This window comes from Colias eurytheme, chromosome 16, assembly GCF_061535395.1.
Source record: "Colias eurytheme isolate Ceu_HAF_F1 chromosome 16, ilColEury1 Martin Lab GWU primary, whole genome shotgun sequence".
Lineage (NCBI taxonomy): Eukaryota > Metazoa > Arthropoda > Insecta > Lepidoptera > Pieridae > Colias > Colias eurytheme.
Window position 1 is genome coordinate 4,870,172 of NC_142995.1, and position 23,767 is coordinate 4,893,938.

At 35.7% G+C, this 23,767-nt stretch overlaps 1 protein-coding gene across 1 annotated transcript in view; it reads right to left on the minus strand.

Moving 5' to 3' along the window:
- Positions 1 to 1,751: 1,751 nt before the first annotated feature.
- Positions 1,752 to 23,767, minus strand: part of Dscam4 (Down syndrome cell adhesion molecule 4) — a 148,124-nt gene continuing 126,108 nt past the window's right edge. The window contains exons 14-38 of the mRNA XM_090111163.1: positions 22,962 to 23,261; positions 22,521 to 22,640; positions 21,260 to 21,433; positions 15,903 to 16,053; positions 15,640 to 15,790; positions 15,103 to 15,232; positions 13,832 to 13,999; positions 12,760 to 12,890; positions 12,179 to 12,389; positions 11,670 to 11,816; positions 11,188 to 11,343; positions 10,797 to 10,936; positions 9,616 to 9,772; positions 8,858 to 9,035; positions 8,479 to 8,669; positions 7,894 to 8,079; positions 7,505 to 7,641; positions 7,013 to 7,169; positions 6,466 to 6,606; positions 5,742 to 5,915; positions 5,239 to 5,396; positions 4,853 to 4,925; positions 4,189 to 4,347; positions 3,294 to 3,450; positions 1,752 to 1,977 (exon numbers count right to left, since the gene is read on the minus strand). Coding sequence (XP_089967289.1) covers positions 1,752 to 1,977; positions 3,294 to 3,450; positions 4,189 to 4,347; positions 4,853 to 4,925; positions 5,239 to 5,396; positions 5,742 to 5,915; positions 6,466 to 6,606; positions 7,013 to 7,169; positions 7,505 to 7,641; positions 7,894 to 8,079; positions 8,479 to 8,669; positions 8,858 to 9,035; positions 9,616 to 9,772; positions 10,797 to 10,936; positions 11,188 to 11,343; positions 11,670 to 11,816; positions 12,179 to 12,389; positions 12,760 to 12,890; positions 13,832 to 13,999; positions 15,103 to 15,232; positions 15,640 to 15,790; positions 15,903 to 16,053; positions 21,260 to 21,433; positions 22,521 to 22,640; positions 22,962 to 23,261 — 4,073 coding nt within the window. The remainder of the gene's footprint in view (positions 1,978 to 3,293; positions 3,451 to 4,188; positions 4,348 to 4,852; positions 4,926 to 5,238; positions 5,397 to 5,741; positions 5,916 to 6,465; positions 6,607 to 7,012; positions 7,170 to 7,504; positions 7,642 to 7,893; positions 8,080 to 8,478; positions 8,670 to 8,857; positions 9,036 to 9,615; positions 9,773 to 10,796; positions 10,937 to 11,187; positions 11,344 to 11,669; positions 11,817 to 12,178; positions 12,390 to 12,759; positions 12,891 to 13,831; positions 14,000 to 15,102; positions 15,233 to 15,639; positions 15,791 to 15,902; positions 16,054 to 21,259; positions 21,434 to 22,520; positions 22,641 to 22,961; positions 23,262 to 23,767) is intronic.

Here is a 23,767-nt window from a genome sequence, read left to right on the forward strand (position 1 = left end):
TTGAGATGACCAAACCTATACACGAATGAATTTAGTTCCTTTAACAAATTTATTTCTTTAAAATCAGAAAAAAAAACCAATGAAATAAATTGTAGGTATACCAAAGAGTTAACACTGAAAATATTAGGTACTAAAACAAAATCGCCAATCGGCTTGAAACGTATATTTTTTATTTTTATTTTATTAGGGTTTGATACATATTTATATGAAAATCTCATTAACATTGTGTACAGTATACTTAGATAGTGATAGATTTAAATGAAAACTAACCGTTTTCATAAAATTTACAACAATCAAACAATTTACTTATATCGGATATGATTCTTCAATTACATCCGTAACTAGTTTTAAGACTTTGGTCAATAAGGCATTAAGTTTAATAAATATTTTTTTATTTTTAATTATTGTTCTTCTTAGTTATAATATTCGATAATCGTTAATACATTTATTACAACAATATTTACAACGGCCGATGAGCCGGAAGCTGATAGTTGATTCCACATCAATAAGTTTGAGTAAAACAGATTTATTAATGAAGCGTTTCGAAACGTAAACAGGGAATATTGTTTTTATGAAGCACAGTATAAATTTACGGTATGAGATTATAATTTATAAGGGATATCATTAGAAAAGTTAACATGGTAAAATTAAGCTATATTGACTAGGTATGAAGCGTTAACATGATGACTAGTTATATCGTACATACAAATCGTTAATAAATCTGCTTCAACCGGGGTTTTGGCGAAACGCCTACGAATTATTCGAATACACACATTAATAATTCATTCATAAACTTCGAATATTTCAATGAGTACATAGTACAAAATCGTTTATCGTGTTACGTGGCACTAGTCAATTGGCTAAACCTATCTATCTACAGACGTATGTACAAGACTAGTAACGTGTACTTTGGCAACATCGCAGGGTTCAATAAAGCGTCATACGTTAGTCAATAATCATCTTTATTTATCAAAATAGTTTTCGGAGATCACTTTAAATAGGCCTAGATATAACATTCAATCTATCGTCATCGAATCGGGGTCGAACTTTTGAAAGTCGAATTCGTTTTCGGCTTTGAAAAGTGTTGTGTTCAGACGTTTAAAAATATAAACTGAGGCGAAGCGGCATACGCGTAAAAACATGTTCCGTCTGAAGTCAGCTTGCGTTTAGTCGGTAATTCTTTCCGGCTAAAATGTATATTTTATCTTTGTTTCACTATGGAGTACGTGAATGTGTACGTTTTTATGTTTGTGTGTTGAATGTTAATGTAGATAACGCGGAACGGCTTTAACTAGTTTGTTCGCATAGACCGCTTTTACGTCAGTTTATGTAATCTAAGTTCAGACATGGTAAAAAGAGAGAAGTATGTTATCTTCGAACAAATATACATCGCGCCGTTTGTATGTACGCGGAGCGCTTGGCCACGCCCCTCGTTCATGTACGTACGCACGCACACAAGTTCGGTTACTACTCTGGTCGGTTGAGGGCCGCGCCATTGTTGTGAGCGGTGTTTGTTTATACATTAAAATATCAATGTGACAAGTGTCAACCCTGTGCTTTGCGGTTTTAGGTACTGCGCACTCCTAAACGCAGGGAGATGGCGTACTTCTTTCTTTATACTATGTCTGAACTTAGTGGTTTGTGTGGGTACAATTATGTAGATAACGCGGAACGGCTTTAACTAGTTTGTTCGCATACACCGCTTCTACGTCAGTAGTACGTAGTACTTTTATGTATTCAAAGTTCAGAGTTCAGACGTTGATTTGGAACGCTTCACGCGTGACCTTGGTGTCGTGCGCGTGTGTGTGTGGGGGGTGTGTGGGGTGTGTGGGGTGTGTGGGGTGCGGCGCGCGGGGGGCGAGGTGCCCGAGGTGCGCGAGACGCTTGCGGCGGTCGCGCGGCGCGTCACCCTCCGTGTCGTCGGAGAAGCGCGACGGCGGGTGGATGTGCTCGTTGAACGACGGGTAGTTGGATATGCTGCGAGCGAGACGGACGAATGGGTGGGATCCGTTATGTATTTGCATTTTTTATAAGAAAGTGATAGGTGGTCATAAGATGATCATGAAATCGATTAAATGCAGAGAAATAATATTGAATCAAAATATTTTATTGTAATGGATATGAAACTCACACAGCAGATGGCATTGATACTAACACCTGTATACTGCGGTCGCGAACCATGAAGAATTCGTACCTACCGTCAGTACACACCGGTACAGAGACAACCATCCCAGGAAGCATGATTTTTAGGCAACTGTGAGGCAATGCCAAGTACAAAATTCTTCGTCATTCGCGACCGTAAATTGCCAATTTAAACTGGTTGAGCATCAGTATTTATCTTAAATGGGCAAAAAATAATGAAATGTTTACAAGTAATTGATGATTTTTTTTTATTTTAGATTATGTACTTATATTTCAAATGTGATATTAAATAAAAATAATAAATTAAAAATAAATATGTACTGATGAAACATCGACTTTTAATTATTATGCATTTAAATTATGAAAAACTGAAATACTAAATGAAAATGTATACGTTACAATGATTATTGAAATGAATAAAAATAAGAAAATATTTTAAAATAAAATAAATAGTCAATGAATCACATTTCTTTATTGAACTTGAATAAGGACTTGTAAATAAATATATAACCTGAACATATCATATCGTAGTGATTCAGTACAAAACCATAACCAAATAAATGTAAATATGTATATACATATTAAATAATAAAAGGAAATAAATGATTACACAGGGTGACTGGCATTATAAAAATCAAAAACTCAGTAATGAAATAAAATTTATTCATAGTGTTAATTTATTGAACCTATTTTATCGTAAAGCATCACGTTTTCGAAGACTTCACCAGTCACCCTGCGAACCACAATGAATATTAATCAAAAAAATAAAAGAAAGTTGAACGTGACAATGTCCGATTGTGCTTCTTTGTCGCTCGTTCCGCGCTCTCGCTCGCACTTCAAGCCTTACACGGAACGCCTCAGAGCGAGGTAACGCCACATGAGTCATGTTTTTCGTGCGTGCAACCGGCTCCATCGAATTATAAGACGTTGTCACGTCAAAAAAATATAAATGATTACACAGGGTGACTGGTGAAATATTGTTGGGAACTGAAATAGATTACTGGGAACACGATTCCGTAAAGCATGACGTTTTCGAATTTGTAGACTAAATCACCAGTCACCCTGCGAACCACAATGAATATTAATCAAAAAAATCAATCTACAGTGATGAATGTAAATGAAGTAACAAACGTATATACATGTGAAGTCACCTGAAGGTGGTCTCGTCGTTGTGGCTGCTGTACCCGCTGGAGGAGCGCACGTGCCGCTTGCCGCCCGCCTTGCCCTTGCGCGACGGGAACTTGCGCACCGCGCCGCCCGCGGACGTCTCCGACGAAGAGGACGACTCTTCGCGCTCTACGCTCGGGTCTGGAGATGGGATTGTGTTAGTGTGGTGCAAGATGCGAACGTCTGTGTTAAGCGCGTCATACACGGTGAAGATACTAAATATTTTATCTTACACCCACCACCCACAAAATTTCAGGTCATTTGTAACAGGATGGCGGTTCTACAGGGGTCTTAGTACGCAATGACAATAAGAAAAATGATGGTCAGAACGCTGATACCGGATACCTTAAGATACTGTAATATAAAATATTACAGTATCTTAAGATAAAATATTATAGTATCTTCACCGTGTGTGACGCGCTTTACGTTTGCAAGGCTAAAGTCAATTGTTATGATGGAATGAAAATTGTTAAACAGATCAATGAATAGTTTATATATTTAATGCTATAACAATAAATGAGGCCGCTGTCGGCGCGTGCAATTTGGTTATATTTTCTTCTGAAAGTACAGATAATAATTAAAAGTGAAATAAATGAATAATACAAAATAATAATCGAATTTTAATTAGTAGAAAGTACGATAAAACACTGCGCGCGACCCGATTCAAATCAGTCAGCAGCGAGCCTTTCCAGAGAGAGGATACGTTGCTGGGCGCTCTCCTTGACCCCTGTTGACCTTTGCTGTTCATAGTAAAAGGATAGCGCAAGCTTCGATAGATCGAGTAGATTTTGACTTACGCTAAATTGAACCAGCGCTTTTAAGATGTACAAGCCCATCTAGCTAACATGGAGAGACACCATAAAAAACAAAGATACGCACAGGTGGTGGGGTGCGCGGGGCGCAGGCGCGCGGCGGGCTCGCTGTCGGAGTGCGGCGCGCTCGCGTCGTCGCTCGCGTCGTCCTCGTACTCTGTAATGGGCAGGTGCAGCGTTAGTATCTTCTTCACCTCCGAGTCCGTCGAGCCCAAGTTGTCCGACTCTGAAACACGACAAAAGAAGCCGCGGGTAACATAGAGAAACGAGATATAGAGCTGCTCTAATATGCCATAAGATTCCATCTCTATGGCGTATCGTCGCAGCGTGAGCGTGATAGAAATGGTTAAGATTATGCCGATGGATGTACTGTGGACGTGTGATAATGGTGACTGAAATAGAAACGTGACGATCTCTGAAAGGAAAGCGATTCGATTGCGATGGAAGGAGAACTAGATAGAATAATGAAATCAAAGAGTAAAAAATTGGAGGATAATACGATACAATGTGCATGCTTACCTTTATAAATTACAACACCAGTTACGCTCCCATCAGGTTGCATAAAAGGCGATCACTTTGTCAAATTCAAATATCAATACTTAACTTAAACGGGTTAAATTAAACTTAATTAATAGAAAGTGCAATCTACGTAAAATAAAATTATCTCGCTAACTACTTATAGATAAGCTTGGTTCAGTTTTTGGCAATCATTGATCGACAAGTATATGTACCTTGACTTTCAGAGTGAGGATCGCGCAGTCTATTTCCTTTTCTTCTTACTTTCGTATATTCTGGTTCTTTTCCCTGTCAGAACATATATATTTGTTAAACAAAATATAAAATGGGTCTCAGACTAGCTCCTGGGAGTACTCCTTAGCAGAATAATTAATTATTATATAATCTATCATCCTTTAATTAGGACAATGAAGACGACGATAATCATGTATTCAATGCTTCTGTAAACAAACTGATAAAGTAACTACTGTATTAGTAAAAGTTTATATTTAAATCAACAATATACATAATTGACACTAAATCAAACGGCTTAAGAAAAACTGTTATAAGTATGGTTAGGTAAAGTTAAAGCAAGTATAAGTTCTATGTATTTTAACATTACCTTATATTTATCGTTTTGTTTGAGGTCGTGGTACACAAATGAGCCCCGTACTGAATGATAAGGGCCACTGTACACATTGCCGCTGTAACTGCTCTCGCTATACGCGCTTGGTTTCGTGAGTTGGAACGTGGCGTAGGGACAAATGTCTTCAATGTATTCTGCCAATGATAAAGAATGTGATAAAGTCTATGAACTAATGATAGCTACAAGTACGTAATAAGAACAACGCAAGTATCAATGAATAGAGATTTTTTATTAAAAATGAATTGTCAATATGAGAATGAAATGAAATACAATATGAAGTTTTGAAGTGAAACTACTATAGTAAAAGTTTCAAAGTCGCGTCATTGCAATACCGTCAAGTCATGGAGCAAGGTGACGATTTCTCTATCTTGGCAAAAAAGTTACACTTCTGACACATGTGCTCGGCACACGAGCTCTTTTTTGTGAACAAGAGAATGAAATGAAATGTGTATCTTTTACATATCTTTACAATATCTTACCATTAGAGGCGTGTTTATAATGATGCGGCGGGTTCGGATGGTGAGCCCTTGCAGCAAGGTACTGGTGATCATTGGAACGGTTGACCTTGTTTTGTAACTGCGCGACGGAGGGCGACTCGCCGACCCCACTCTCTGTGACTGCAGTCTCAGCGCCGCTCTCTGTGTGCCGAGGGGCTATATTGTGAGCGGTTCGTCAGTACGTTCTATTTGGAAGGTATAGGGCAAATTTGGACACAAGAATTTGGAAGAAAAACGAATCAAAGCAACAAAGGATTGAAATTTTGTTGACGTAGTGATGATCGGAGCGGTTGACCTCGCTCTGTAATTGTGCGGTCTAGTTGCCGCTGTGTTATCAAAGGGCTATATTTTGAGCGGTTCGTCAGTTCTTTCTATTTAGAAGGCGAATTAGCAGTACAGAGCAAAATTGGAAGTTTATATGAAAAAGATTGGGACAATGAAATAGAGTAAAAAAATCCTTGTAATGGAGAATTTAAAGTTGAAAATTTACATGACGAAAGTTTTGACAATAGGCTTGAAAATGGGATGGGATACAATTGAAATCAAAATAGAATAAATAACTAAAGTTTTAGAACAAAAACACAACTGTTCATTAATAAGCCTCAACAACAAACTGAAAAATAAAAGCAAAACATTTAAAGAACAAATTAAATTTTCCAAAGATCTCGAAACAACCATAACTATAAAATATAAAAGCCACACTTACTGTTCCTCCTGACCAACAGGACGATGGCTACAAGAGCAGCCAACACTAATAATGAAAGAGCTGCAGGGAGCAAAACTCGTGCGCTACCGAGCGAGCGAGCACCTGCTGCAGGGACTGCGGGGGATATCTCGCCTTCTAGCACTGGGAAAGTTGTTAACAGTTAATATCGAAGATTGTAAAATTATGTTAAAAAACACGTGTGGCACTCGGGGACTGCCGCGGTAAAGCTATTGCATGCTATGCCTTCAAGCCACACCTCCGTGCCCGTCGGAGTGGGGAGCGTGAGGTTTTTCGTTACTAAATTTCTGGATTCGGTCCCCGCGCTCAAGGCCCGCGATAGAAGCTATGCAATAGCTTAAAAATTAATAAGAAGAAAGAATGTGGGAAGACCGATTCAAAGATGAACATATCTGCGAAGAAGATCGATTCACACTCACTTTAAAGTTTTGGAAACATCGAATCGATTTAAAAAAAATCCAATTTACTCGTAACATAAATAAGAAATTGAGTAGTCAGTTTTCTTTGTCAGTAATAGTAAATAACTCACTGCCGCTCAAGGAATGCGTGGTGAAGTTATACAACGCGACCGCATGGCCCGCGTTGTTATGCGCAGTAATGCGAAGTTGGTAGTGCGTCGCGGGAGACAGGCCCATCACACTGAACACGCGCTCTGTGGCTTGCACGCTGTTGGATACTAGACGCCACTGAAATTGAATGATAAAATTAATTATTAAGTTTTAGTACATCTCAAAAAATCACCTGACTGATGGAAAGTGTTTTGAATAGTTAGATGTCAAATTAGGTAGTAAAACAGATTTGAAGTGCATTTTGAACAGTATGGCACTAAGAAAAGGTACCCATTATTCATGTAACTATACATTTGATAAACAAAAGGTATATGGTAAAGCTTGAAAATGTAGCTAGTGTAAAAGTTATACTACTGTATTTTTTCATTGTCTATCAATTTAATTACTGAATATTACTTTCAAAGAATTCTCTTTATTTTAAACTGGATAGCTTTAAAAACTTTGCATCTTACCTGAGACTGACTAACTTCTCTATATTCTATAACAAAGTAAAGGATCCCACAGCCGCCATCGCCCCACGAGTCGAGCCAAACCGTCACCGTTGTTGTGTTGAGTGTTATCATTTGCGAGTGCTTTGGTTTCACCGGCACTGTGAATTATTTCTTTATTATTATAAGAAACACAAATTTCAAAGTTCATTCGTGATTCTCTAATTAGTAAGAATAAATTAAAACCACCTCATCATTTTTCATTTTTAATGATTTTCAAATAGTATAATTCTTTAAATGGACGATTTTTCTGTGCTCTTTCTTGTTTTATTACTTCACTTATGAATATAATATTTTTAAAGCAGTTCTAAAAATTCATACTACCCTATTTATAATCACAATATTTTACTTACCAGTGCCTTTAGTATACGCATGAACAATATCACAAGGGAGCCCAGTACCAATTCTATTAAAAGCCGTAATATACAGTTGGTATCGGGTCCCACACCACAAGTTTGGGAGCACGTGCTCTGAAGTGCCAGCTTCCACTTGCAGTTCCTCCCAATCACCGTGTTCGCGTTTGTAGTTTATTACGTATCCTGTAAATTTGATAGGTATAATATAATCAGTCCAAATATCATAGATTTAGGGCCATTTTAACATATCTCTGTATGGTCCTTAGCTTATTTGACACTTCAAATAACAGATAATGAATTCGTCAAAACGTAAAAGTGTTATCATGGATGGATACTATTAGCAAGTGGTGTAACCTTTGCTAATAGTAGTGTGTGTGGCCTTGGTGTGACCCTTAGTTTTTTATAGCCTAATGTTGGTTTATCAAAACATCAGTAGGAGATATTGAATATCTTCCTGGGTAAAACCTTACTGGCCTATTTCTGGTTTTATTTAACTATTTCCCTATAATCAATATCTTCATTTAATATGTGTCTCTATCATACAAAAATGTGTCTTTCCACGTTAACTTCTATTTTTATTACCTAATATAGGACTTCCACCATCCCCATGATCACTCCACTGCAGATGCAGGGAATCCGCATACGAGTCCACTACAGCCAGTACTGGGGGTTGGGGCGGAACCTTCACTTCTACCAGATATGTGACCTCGTCGTGCCCATGTTGGTTCTCTACTAGGCAAGTGTAGTTGCCGCTGTCTGCGTATTGTGTCATACTGGAGAGAATATCAAGCTTTTATGAGCGTTATAATTAAATAAATAATATAGAATCGATCAAGAACGTTAAATGGCCACAAATCTATTATTTTGGAGGACCTTTTTGAAGCTGGCAAGTTCGAAAGAGCGACTTCGACAATATAAAAAATTAATAAAGTAAGCATAGAGTCGGATAACGTAATCTTACCTAATTATAAGAGTTCCATCATTAGTCACATTTTTCCGCAACGTAGATTCTAATACAGCGCCGTTCATGCTCCATGTAGTGGTTGGAGTTGGGATGCCAACTTTATTGCAGGATAAAGAGATATTTTCCTTCCAAGGGGTCACTATACTGCGGCTGAAAGATGTTATCCTCGCTGGCACTGAAATTATAAAGAAAAAATTAACATCTTACATCTAGGAACATTTCTGAAATATTTCTTTGGGTAAAATGTATGAAACGGTTATTTAGTTATGTTAAATGTTTGAAAATTTTAGATGATTCTAAAAAATTCTTAGAAGCTTCTAGAATATTCATTTTTTTTTAATCATACTTCCAAAAGAATTGAGATTTGTCCACAAGTTTTCATGAGTTCTTATTAAAAGTTCTGATGAGTCAGAAAAGGATAGAAACATGTTTATTTAAATCCTTGCTACCAATTAAAGACGTACCAGAAGGTTACAAATTAATAAGTATAGGCTTTATACGAAGGTAAAACGTCTCCCATCGAAATTTCCTGCGTTCCGGCAGGTAAACTCACTTATAACAGCTAGTTTATTGCAGGGCCGATTTTTCAATGCTTGGATAAAACTTATCCTTTCAATAAAGTATTATTCGATAATATTAAAATGTCACGTAAACTGTCAAATAAATATTAGAATACTTTTTTTAAAATGGTAGTTTTATACATTATTCGACGAATAAGTTTTATTCAAGCATTGAAAAATCGGCCCATAGTGTACCGGAATCCGAGGGCAGCACAGTGACGACCCGTGTGGTGTCGCCCTCGCCCAGGCGCGTGGAGGCGGACACCCAGAACTGGTGCGTGGCGCGCGCGGGCGAGCGGGACGTCTCGTGCGTCAGCGTGCTGGGGGACAGCATGCGCTTGCGGGTGCCCTCCTGTATACGTTGTATATGTTATTTAAGAAAAAAATGCCTGTCTGTAAAGTCGGTTTACTGACGATAGTTGAACGTGACAACGTCCGATTGTGCTTCTTTGTCGCTCGTTCCGCGCTCTCGCTTGCACTTCAAACCTTACATGGAACGCCTCAGAGCGAGGTAACGCCGCATGAGTCATGTATTTTCGTGCGTGCAGCCGGTTCTATCGAATTATAAGACGTTGTCACATCAAAAAAGACGTGCGGCACTCGGGGACTGCCGCGGTAAAGCTATTGCATAGCATGCCTTCAAGCCACACCTCCGTGTCCGTCGGAGTGGGGAGCGTGAGGTTTTTCGTTACGGAATTTCTCGATTCGGTCCCCGCGCTCAAGGCCCGCGATAGAAGCTATGCAATAGCTTAAAAATTAAAAATTTTGAAAGGTGTCAAAGGACACCCGGATGGAATGAAGTTACTAAAATAGCTGACTTATTTTCTATGAGAGAGGGAGACAGACAGAGAAAAGAACACACTGTTGCAAAAACTTTCGTTACAACTTTTCGTGAGAATTTTTTCCGTCTAGCCCCCTTTCACAACGCGCGATAAGGAACTTCGTTCCAAAAAGGTTGTAAGTAGTGAAGTTCGTGTTATAAATAGTAAGGAAAGGCTATAAATAGAAGGCCTAAACGTAAACGCTCTCAACACATTGTGAAAATTAAAAGCCACGACAGGTCGGACAGACTATAAGTTAAACCAATTTAACCTACTCCTTGTGTACCTATGCTTAAATCTTTAAATCTACACAACGGATTTTGATGCGGTTTTTTTTTATAAATACTGATTCAAGAGGGATTTTAATTTATTATGTTTTAGACAAAGCGCGCGAAACCGCGGCGAAAAGCCAGTTTGATATAAAATATAACAAAATCTTCGAATGTGTGAAAATTGTAGACCACTCGAGTGACGCCGCGGGTGGAAAGCTAGCAATAAATATAAAAAAAAATGTGTTTGTTATGAAATGTGGTTCATAATTTTAAGTCAACTTACCTCTCTACCATCTTCAATGACGCTCAAATAAAGCGTATATCCCACAAGAACTCCATTAGGATTCGACGGAGGAAGCCACGAAACCAATATCTTGTTTCTCGATGATACCACCGCTTTAATATCAGCTGGTGCAGAAGGAACTATAAAATAAAAAATAAATGATATTGACATCACAGACGTAATGATAAATATTACGAAGGAAATGTCGGTATATTAATTAAACATCCTCTCTGCAGGAACATAAATGCCGTAAAAACCATAATTCATATCGCTGGTCAAGTTCATATATATGGCATATTATGTCCATTCACTTTTTTCACGCGCTGGTTTCTTTCCATTTCACTAATACAGCACAAACTTATTACTTACACCAATTATATAAAATTCTCACCATCTTCCTCAGTATGACAATAAACAGGGGCAGCTCTAACTCCATCCCCCGCTGCTGTAAAAGCGCACACAGTCACAGAATAGTTTGTGTACCGACGTAGACCAGATAATGTGGTGTGCATGCCTGATATCTGCTTTGTTACTGCTTCTTCGCTACCTAGAAGATAAGAAGAAAATTAGTTGTATAGGATGAAGATTTTTCTTCTTAAAATAAGTGCTCTAGTTCTTCTCAAGTGTCAAAATATATGTTCGTGGTTAAGAACATGATACGAAAAAATATAGATTTTTTTTCAGAATGTTCAATTGTCTATCATAATTTGGATTTCGTGAGTCGGATATAAATTGAAAGTAATTGCAAACGTAGTGTAACATTTTGATACGAGAGAAACTAAGGATGTATTATTTTTATCCAATTCATTTCCAAAACCAATTTTTTCCTATTAATTTATTTTAAAAACAATGTTATTATTAACAAATACGTACCATACCAATCAGTAACCGGTGCATAAGTAACTCTGTACCCTTGCAGGACGCCATTCCTCCCGCGCAAGGGCGGCGGCTCCCAACTCACGCGCACGGATTGTGAGCTCAGCGCTGTGCATTGTAGCGAGCCCGGGGGGAGACTGGGCACTGGAAACGAACAAATTCTTAAATATAATGATAATTTCAATAAAACGAGCCTTCAGATTTGTATGAGGGTGGCTAGTTAAACAGAAGAAAAATCATTTTTGCTAATTTGACTGTTATAAAATATTGACGATACAAAATTCCCGAATTAACTCATCTTAAAAAAATCTTTAAATAGTCTGCAATTTTAATTCTTTATTAAGCACTGTTAATTATTCTAAAAAGATCCTCCCATCAATTCAAAATTCATAATACCACTTTGTGTCAAACTTTTACTTTCTCCCAAATATAAATATACTCTACACTCTTTACATGAAACGGCATTCGAGCGTGGATTTAATACAATCTTCATACAAAACACTCACCGTCCTCATTAGTAGTAGCGGTAGTGGGTGGTGAAGCGGGTCCAGCGCCTCTACTATTGTACGCCTGGACTACAACCGCGTATGGCGTGTGTTTCTGTAACCCCGAGAGTGTAGTTCTAGCCCGGGCAGTTCCTGTTCCTTCTACCGTGCGTACTGTGTATGAAGCTCCGCCGGGACCGCTAGCACTGAGCACACTACTGTTGTTGTTTAGCTGCAGACATTAATATATGATAATTTTTGTATTAAGTGAATGTAATATAAGTGTAGGTAATGATGTAGATATGAAAAGGATAGATAGGACAATATAATATTTTATATCGGCAACGGCCATTTATAACCCGAACTGTTATATTTATATTTCTGTAAAAATATTATTTAAAAAGGACTGGCCAGTTATAATATTAAATTAAGGGCGGTATAAGTTTAAGGTAATGAACAATTAGGAATATGCGAAGTTATAGAAATAAAGAAAAAACATAATAATGAAATTATGATTAGATCGAATGTTGTAATCAGCATCTTGAATTAAATACTAAAATGAAATGAATACAAAAAAATGTTAGATAGTTTAGTTTGTTTACCTCCTGAAATCCCACATAATAACCCAGAATGTTTCCGTTCCATAAATCCTTCTGCGGCGGATCCCAAGTGACGATTAGTTCCGTGGAACTTTTCGCTTCCACCCGCACGTCGAGCGGAGGGCCGCTGGGGACTGGAAGTTTCAAAGTTATGTTTTTGCGATGTTTTTCGATGTTTTTTTAGATATGGTAAATACATGAGAAATATATTGTGTAAAAAAAGATAGATTTAAGACTATTTGAATGAGTTTTGAAGACGTTAATATTGTTAATTTCGCTTTAAAAATTCTGACAGAAAAAAAAGCTGTTAAGCCACTAGACAACCGCAACATAACCAAAAGTGTTTATTAGGTTTGATGAAATAATTTTTAAATAAAATGTTGCTGATGTCTGAAAAGAATCTTGCTTTTGAAAACTGAAAATACTTCCAAAAAACTTTTGAATCACTAGACAACCGCAACATATGCAAAAGTAATATAACTTATGAAATCAAAATCGACTGCCAAAACAGGCAGTGCCAAAAACTAGTATCAATGGGCACTCTATTATATAATCTTCGTATTGCAACAGCCTGGACGTAGATTTAATAAAAATATAGGTTTTATTATTCCTAAGCATAGTTGCAATCACTGTGACTTCACACGGGTGCTATTCAGATAAATAGCCAATCCATTTAATAATCTTTATACTGTCAGCTGAAGCCAAAGATTTTTATTTTAATTATGGGTGCATGTATTATATGAACAGCCATATTTGTGCGCAACAAATCTCTAATAGCTTTAAAAGTATTTCAGTAAATCCCCTAGAAAACATATTATTATATTTATGTACCGCGAAAACTTCTGAAAAAATTTCACCAGCTTCTTGATCGAATCAGTAATCGTTCCGTCTTCTAGTTAAAAAATCAGTACTATTTACATATAAACACTGAAATATGCACTATTGAAAGAAAGAAAATAGCATTTAACAGCACTAGTGTTACAAGTGTTTTGATCGGTCACTGAACATCAAGTATCATAGCGCCTCGATTAATTGTTCTGCCAGATATCATAAATCCAAGTACAATAAAACTTACCTTCTTCAGTAGTAGTAACTTGTACCAATTGACTCGGTTCACTCTGCCCCAGTCTATTCTCTGCTATAATACGCAAATGGTAAGACGTAGCTGGTTGTAGGTTCTGTACGCTTGCTGACGTCACACTCCCGGGGACGATTACCTTTTGTGGGGTGGTTGGCCATGGTTCTAGAAGTTAAAATTATGTATTTAGTAGAACTAATAGAGAATGGTTATTATAAATTTTATGTGTGTGTTTAATAGAGGATAAAGGTAATTGGAAGTGGTAAATGTTATTTGGGCAGGAATGAAGAAGGAAATAATAAAGGGGGTGTAGAATTGTTGATTTCATTGGTAAAAGAAGCTTCAGCTATGTTAAAACGATAGAAATTAAGGAAGATTTATAATATGTCGTAGTAATTAGATCAATTTTTAAATATTTTGTCTATTTTAATTTTCTCTCAAACGTATTTTATTCCTCAAGATGTTTTTAAAAAATCGTGTCCTTCTATAATGAACAATTATTACGAACTACCAGTAATATTATATTCCCGAACTTAAGCAGAGTATTAAACTTTAAAACATAACATGGTAGAAGTTAGAAAGTTCCCGATTGATTTTAGTTTCCAACAAATTATAAGGTCCTTTCAGTGGATATTGTGTTGCTTGCACGTGTTGATTAGATCGCAGAACTGCAGGTTTCTAACTAAATTCAAATTCAATTTGAATTACTTCTAAATTTAATTAATTTAGATGCAGTTGGTTTCGCGCTATTTCTAGTTAATACATTGGAATTATTGCATTGCTACATTGTTCTTAAAAACCCTTCCATAGTATTTAACCCTACAATACTACTACACTACACTCTACATCTACACGTGTAATCCAGTGATACAAAATTGCAAATTTATAAAAATTGAATAGCTCCAGTTATTTCATCCTTCATGTACCTACTCTAAGTTGAATAATTCCCGCATGCACTCAGTGCAGCGGTCGGGTGCGGGTGGTTGTGCAACAGGAGCTCCGCAAAATTCGCGGTCTACGTACGTATGCCACGCGACCAAATACGTAAGTTTTTTGTTGTGACTGTTTCATTTATTTCTTAACAAATACTATGCGAATGCCATGCAAATGCTATTTGCCAATTGCATGGCATTTTAGGTAAAAGCAAGCGCGCTTTTTGTTGTAGTTGTTTTTCTTATCATAAAAGATGGTTGTATATTTTATTGATTATTGATGGTCTTCTATAAATATAAAATTAAATACATTTTCTCTACATCATGTGAACATACCTGGGGCTTCCTTGTACTGAACAATGTAGTTAATGATAGGGCTGTTGCCTGCGTAGGGTTGCGTCCAAGATATTTGTATCGACCTCGATTGTTGGTCGATTATTCTTATGTTTTTTGGCATTTCTGGAACCTAAAAAATGATACATAATTATTTATATTGAACAAGAGCAACTATAGAGTTTCTTGTCGGTTCTTCTCCATTGATACTGCTTTCCGAATCGTTGGTAAATGTTAAAAATATGTAATGACGATTCGAAAGTGCTTCTAAAAGAAGTGTAATAGAATAAATAAATGTTTAAGTTTGAGTTTGAGAACTTCAATTTCATATTAAATCATCATAATGGAACACGAAATACCTACTGAACATTTTTCTGTACCCAATACAATAAATAAAATTACGCAATTTTGTTACAACTGAAATAGTTCCTACTTAATTACAAATCAAACTGCAATTCAACCATTTCAAAATTGGCCAAACAGTTACAATATCTAGAATCTATATTGACACTTAAATCCAACCACTAAAGTTCAGATTACCTCTTGCACAAGCAAATGTATCAACATTTCGTCCTGTCCGTACGCGTTGGACGCGCGGCAGGTGAGCGCGCCAGTATCCTGCCGGTATGTTTGCAGGATACTGAGCTCCGATACTAGCCCGTCGTCCAGGACTTGCTCGCGAATTGTGTATCTGTATGGGAAGGTGTTATTTAGGACTAAGTAGATATTATTTAGGACCTAAACCAAATCAAGCTACATCAAGGAAACTTTCTAATAAATATACACATAGAAAATATTGAAACCTTTGGTCCAAATGGTGTGCTATCGTGTGATGATGAGGGCTTCTCCACGTGACTTCAAGTGGTGCGTCTCCAGAAGCAGCGCATTGTAGATGTGCAGCTTCCCCTGCTGTTACTTGCACGGTTTTGCTCTTTACGGGAAAGCGAGCGGGGGCTGGGAATGTAAATATAGGTTAATATTTAAATTTCTAGAAGAAGAATGATGGTAATCTTCCAATTGAAATAGGAAGGATCTTCACTCGACTGGCAATAATGCATACTATCAGGAAGTTTATGTGTGGCATAGAGAAAACAAATGCGCGGATAAGGTAGTGGTATAATTTCAAGTAAATTTAATATGAAATTTAATTCAAGTTTTATTTCGATCTCTTAGTTATATTCAATCGTGTGTGGTTCAAAAATATCGATTCTCCACACCCAACCCACTTTTATTGCATTAAAAATAGTATAAATTATTCTCTATGAAAGTATCCATACAAATGTATGAATATTTTGTCCAATATCAGTGCAACGTTTTATTATTGACGACTATCTGAACTTTTCAAGCAATTGTTGTCAAAAGTAATTGCAATATTAAATTTGACATATAAAATTGATTACTACAGAATACAGATTCGCCTACGCGAATACGGAATTTCACGTTTCACTTGTCAACTCGACGTTTCAGAATGTTGAGATTGTTTTTTTTTATTATATTCGAAATTGCAATACATTTTTCAATAACAGACAAAAAGCTGTTTTGTTGAAAATATCAATATTGCAGAAAAAATTCTCAATCATTTTTTAGCTCTTAGTATTAGTACCGTAGCTTAGGTATTAGGTTAATAAAAGAGGAATTAAAGATATAAAAGTACATTCATCATGCATTTACTTAAAAATGACTTTGAATGAAACATTAAATTGTACAATACAGTATAATTCAATTTAAATTCAATTGTATTAAGTAGTAACTGAATACAACTATACGAAAGTTAGTCAAATATCATTTCACCCATGAAATACGAACCAGACCAAACATACTGAACTATATAAATAAAACGCATGTCCGTGAATATAAATAGAGGTTTGTCGAGAAATACAAGCACACAATACAAATACATTTACCGTAGAATGTGAAACTGTTTGCAAACTGTTGGGATTCGTGATTGTGTTCGAGGAAACAGGGTCTAAACTCCAAAGTGAGGGAACTCTTTCTCGACCGGTACGATTACATACAACTTGTTAGTTTTGCATAAATCAGACCCTTGTATTTTAGAATCACCTGTGTCTCGTTAATATTTATATCGCATACAAATAAATCGATTTCAATGTTTGAAATGTTCACGTTTCCACTTTCAGCTTTTAAAGAGATATTAATCTGTACGCTTTATGTGAAAATTAATTGCTACGTTTAGTGCATATTAATAAAATATGACTGATGTTAATTAACTTTTATTGACCTAAATGTCTGAATTTTTGTATAATATTATATCTACTCTTATTCTGTAGTTGAGTTAGAATTTAAACTAAGAGATTATGCGTTAATTTTTTTTTATCTTCAAGCAAAAGTAGAGTTTACTAACATTGTGAACACTTATTGATATAACTAAACCTTCTTTAATTATCTTTAGAACTCTACAAATACAAATTTAAACTAACAGAATACAAATCAGTTAGTTCAAGAATAAAATAATTTGAATTTCTTATATATACATTAGCGTACGCAACAATTAAGTTTAAAGAACATTGTTTTTCAATTTACGTAGGTACTCGTAAATCTACCACCTAACTTTGATTTGATGAAATTAGCCATTACAAATAGCAAACGGGCGCTTTTGTTACCGGCGAGTCAAAGTGTAACGGATGAAGATAAATTTGTCCGTCGACAAAAGCCAATATCGTTGAATACAAACACGTATAAAGTGAACTTATTCTTGTGGAAGCCAACTGTCTCGTTTTCCAATAAAGACGAAACGTATTGCGATGTACGGTCATTGAGTTTTCTGGTCAAACGCACGCAGTTTTCGTCACCTCTATTCGACGTTTTTCTCCCAATTTTTTCGACCACAGATCACATTATATCTTTAGAATATCGAGAAAATTTTAATATCTGTGCTCTGTTATCTGTGGTTAGTAAGTAACATCTGCCCACAAAATTACACTTTCAGATGAGTCGTAGTCGCAATTTTTGAAATCGCTTGCAATTTTAATATTTCTTTTTTTGAAAATTGAAACGTGAGGTTTATATTAGGAGAAAATAAGGAGAATATTTTTGTAAAATATTTAAAAATTCAAAATCATGTACTGTTAATAAAAAAAAAAAATTATTTCTCAATAAAAATAAAATATTGAAATACTGGATACTTAGATCATTAAGTATCATTACTTAAGTATCATTACTAAGACTGGATATGATAAAAAATTGTGAATGTTAGTCACACGAAATTAATGTTATTATTCTAATAATATTTAGCTCTCATTGCATTCAATTAGATGTAATATTAAACAAACAAAATGCGAAGACAAATTCAATTCAATTATATATAATGATCATGAAAAGGTGTGTTTTCACAGCGAAGTACCTACCAACTTTATTAAATTAAAGCTTGTTTGAGTACGTAAGAATAGAAGATAATAACTCTATTATCAATAATTAATTTAAGTGAAAATTCCCCAACACAATAGCTGCGATCTTCATGAAAAGCTTTGTAAAATGGTGAGAAATGGACGTTCTTTGATTTTATATACCTAAGTATAATATAAAAGGAATGGCAGCCGAGCAATTTGAGCGAGTTATCGGAACCTTTCGCAATTCTATAGAATTAAATAAGGAGGCCAACGTTAGAATAAAGTTATTTAAGTTTCGGACGCTTCTTGACTCGGAACATCGCTGCCAGTTCAGGTGTGAATAATACTCTTGTAAAGTGCACAAGTTTAGCTTCGAGTTGAAAACTTCGTTGAAAGTACAATATTATTTTTCCCCTTTCTTCCTCAGCTGTTTCTTAAGTAATTTTAAACGGTTGCCCTATATCACCTTTGTAGATTAAACGTGGCGAAAGTTTTCAAAAATTGCATTGCTGCAGAATAAAATACGGTGAATGGACTCGCTGAAATGCCGCATTATTTTGATTAAAGTATCGTAAACGTGCACGTATATTGCATTTAAAGCGTCCGTACGAGAATAATATAATTTTAATGGAAAATACTTGGAGAGACTTAAGAAAAATAATGTTCTTTAGCACAATGGAGGTAGTCGGAGGCCCGTTGTTGAAGCAATAATGAGGGTAAAGAATTTTCATTTCAGTTTCTTGTACGAGTCATCGCGGAGAGCTATCGAGGAATTCCACGAGTTTAGCGCGGTTTTGCAATTGCTCTCCTTCGATATTAGGTATATATCTATAACCGCAATAAAGGTTGTGTAAAAATGAAAAGATAAAGAAAGTATTTTTCATATCTTTTCTTTTTGTTAAAATGAAAAAGTTCGCTATTAACGTTTTATTCTAGTCAAATTTCTCGAGATCAATGATTTTTTGTGCATAAATTATTATCCACATAGCCACGTTCATTTTCATGCGTTTTAACTTTCGAGTGTTAGTACATCAAAATGAAACTGGTTTCGGGCATTTGAGAGGTTCCAAGAAATAGCTTTAATTCTAAGGATATAATAATGTCATAATTTTCTCTACCTACTTATTAAATATGAAACATCTTTGCAATTTCTTTGTACTATGTCTACAATTCAATGTAGATAAATTCTTAGCACATACATTTACCCAGAAATAAGTTTAGATATTTGAAGGAATTGGTGCGATGTAGGTCGTGTTTGTCAACTTTCTTTACTCTATGCAAAGTGAAGAATTTTGCTCTCGAGTAGTTCCGGTATTTTACTTTCACCAACTTCCGATCCGTCTTACAAACTATTTCTCATAGGAATGCTTAAGTGCAACTTCCTCAAATACCGAATAGTTGAAAGTTCTGTATAGATATGAGCAATTTAAAGTTTTATGGAATAATTGAGCAAACAGTAAGGATTTCTGGCGTACATCCAGCCAATTATCTATACAAATATTATAAAGAGGAAAGGTTTGATTTTTTTGTTTGTTTGTTTGTTTGTATGAATTGAATAGGCTCCGATACTACTTGGCAGATTTGAAAAATTCTTTCACTGTTGGAAAGCTACATCATTTCTGAGTGACATAGGCTAGGTTTTATCCCGGAAATCCCACAGGAACGGGAACTATGCGGGTTTTTTTTGAAAACGCGGGCGAAGCCGCAGGCGGAAAGCTAGTGTTTTATAACTCTTGAGTGATTTTCAGTTATAAATATACAACTTAATATAAATAAAAACTTCAGAGTTTAAATAGGATTCGATAGCGTTGATTGTATTTAGATTTTCCTACTTAAAAAGAAAGTTGACTATATTTTGTTTGAACTTTCTATAAACTTTTTAACACGACGGGCAAAGTTATGATTTCAGTTTTTACATTAAAATATACTATATATTTTACTCTTTTTATTTGTTCAGATTTAGATTGAATCGAACTTGATAATAGAATTTGTATATAAATGACGCATTGGCTAGTATTGAACTATGAAATTTTATTCTCTTCATGCACGTTTATTTCAGGAATATGTTTTCATGCTGCAGGTATGTTACTATGAACTATCATAGTAATATTAAACATTTCAAATAAAGTCACTTAAAAAAAATATTTCTATCAGGATATTATGTAAATACATTTAAAGTAAGAACACTTTACTTATAAATAATATTCACGTTAGAAACAAATTTTTAGCATGAGGAAAAACGCGTTTTGCATAAACATCCACTATATTATTTGCTCTCAGAATATTACACTCATCGAAAGCATAGTTAAATTACTTTTAAATTATATTCACCCTACAAATCAATTTCAACCAAACAGGAAAACGGTTCCTTCATCGAAAAATATACCTAAAATATACCTATCACCATGAATAAAATAAACATACGAAACCACACATACAAATATTACCAAGACAACATGAACAAGGTAGAGAGCAAGCAGAAATAAAGAAACCGTCTCCGATATAAGTCGAAAAATACACATATCATGACAATATCATCATCTATATTCTATACGCATATTATAAAGCTGAAGAGTTTGTTTGTTTGAACGCGCCAATCTTGGGAACTACTGGTCCGATTTGAAAATTGTTTTGGTGTTAGATATTCATCGAGGAAGGCTATAGGCTATATTTCATCTCGCTAAGACCAACAGGAGCGGAGCACTACGGGTAAAACCGCGGAGCACAGCTAGTCATAAATAAAATAAACATACGAAACCACATACATACAAAATCCGGGCAACATAACAAAGAAAAATCCAAAAATAACTCACCATTAACTTTCAGGAATATTAATTTGCTCAGTCCCGCGCCGATATCATTCCTCGCCTCACACAAGTAATGCCCTTCGCTGTCTTTGGCAACGCGCTCGAAGACAAGCGACCCGTTCTCTAGGACCCTTGAACTGCCTTCGAACATGAAGTCCTTGTACTCGCCCGGTGTTTTTCCTAATACAATATATATCTGATAAATATAAAGTATAAGGATTTTTCCGTAAGTATGTTGGAATAAGTTGCACGTGTATGATAATATTAGTTCCCTGGTACAAAATATATCGAATAACGAGTATGTAGGAAATAACACGTGTATGTTGTTGATAGTTATATAAATAACAAGATCAATAACCAATAACCAATACCCATAATATATTATTGCGTAGGTATATATATATGTATATCTATTTTGCGAAAAAGTTAAAATAAAAGGCTAAATTATTAATTAGGTAAATAAATTAATAACTTTACGAGTGTAGATTCAAAGGGGATTCTTTATTTATATAAACAACACAATACCCATCAACATTACATGATAAAAATGAAAATATGCAAGTTAATTACAAAGTTAGGAAAATACGATGTTGCCTGCATTAATATGATGACTTTCATTAAAATAATAAATCGTACAGTTGTGCTGCCACATGGCTTGTTTTCATAATAAAAACATCACATTTATCTAACAAAACAAGAAAATATTTGCTTTAAATAATTCCGAATGCGAATGTCGAAGTCGGATAACTTATAAATATTCTTTTCGCGTCTGGAATCTATTTTGCAGAAAGTACGATACAATTTCATATGAGTTCCGCAATTTAAATTATACGATAAATATTGATAGAGGTACACAGTAGTTGTATATTAAGTGAAATGGAATGGAAATTGAAGTTTTATACATTTTCTAATGATATTTTGATATTTGTTTGTGTACAAACTATAAACTATTACGGAGAAAGAACTGTTTGCTTATGCCAAATTATTTCAATAAGTACCTATCTATAAAAATACCAAAGCAAATTTTTAAGCGGATAATTATAAACGGTAACCAAGTTCGTCCATCATTATTTTCTTTAAGTATACGCGTTTATTTAAAAACAATTTTTTCCTTCACTTTTACCTCTAAATCTTTTTTATGCGGTTCATTGGATCACTAACCAAAAAAGGGAAAAAAGGGCGTTTTGCCTTTTTTTTACCTTTCATATATACGTTCTTCCCTATATTTGTTTCCTCATGTAATTAATTTTAATTAAGTTTTACTTACCGACAGCTTTTTTCCACGTGATGATGGGTTTTGGATAGCCATCTGCTTGACACTGTAAGGTGACATCTTGTCCAGCCGCTACTGCTATATCGTTTGGCTCCAAGCGCCATCGAGGAGGAACTAAATGTAATTTCAATCTAAATTAAGTGGAAGCTTGTGAAGTCAAGTATTTCATTTTTCCTACTTGATAATGCAGTTCAATTAAGGAGTAAGTATGCTTTGTAGCTACGTACAAAGTCATAACTAAATTCAATTTCATTTTTTTTCAGAAATGACGGAGCATACCTACAGGAATGTTTAAAGCCTGAATTAATAAGCCAAGATTATTAAACCTAAAGAAAAACCATACCAGAAATGTAAAGCTGTACCAGAAATTCTTTTTGTTGGCAATAAAGCTTTTTTTCTTTCTTTAAAATGTACCAGAAATGTACGCCAACTAACCATTAACAGTCAAAGGCACAGTGAACCGTTCCGAGCCAGCCACGTTAGAAGCTATGCACGTGTAGTTCCCGCTGTGCAGCGACGTGATGTGCTCGATGACGAGTGACGCGCTGTACTCGTCCATGCGCCGCGTGAGGATCCCGCTCGGCGCGTACGGCGATGACGTCACCGCCTGCCCGTTCTTCTCCCAACGAAACGCGATCGGCAAATCCCCCTCCAATATCTGACACGATATCGCCGCCCTCATACCCTCCCGCAACAGATTCGTCAAAGGCTGGATCGGCAATATCTTCGGCTGCACTGCAGACAAAAAGACAACGCATTCTTTAAACGAGCCCCGCTCCCCGGTTCCAATTAAGCCATCTAAAACGCCGTTCTGGCAGAACACCAAACGCGTTCCGAAAAACTGTGCTCCATTGGATTTTACGAGTAATTAATTGGAAATTTAAGCCCTGTTTATCGCCGTTTTAATGCAGGCGACCTGAGTTGCTCGCGGTTGGAACTAAGATTTTTATATTTTACTTTATTATCCTATTAACCGTGTGAGGCAAGAAAATTAAAGGTCTGCCGCGGAGTAATAGCCCGGCCGGCGCTCTGAGTTTAATGAATTACGCATGAATAACTCCGCCTCCTGAATCTGTGATTTTATGATGCATTTGCAATCTTTTACAAGAAAATAGAGAAACAGGTCAGATTGCTGATTAATCATTAAATTGTTTTATAACTCAACCTTCATTAATTAAAAATGTGTTGTGAAAATTCATCTGCTTTATCCAGGTTAATATCTAACCTTCAACAAATATTAT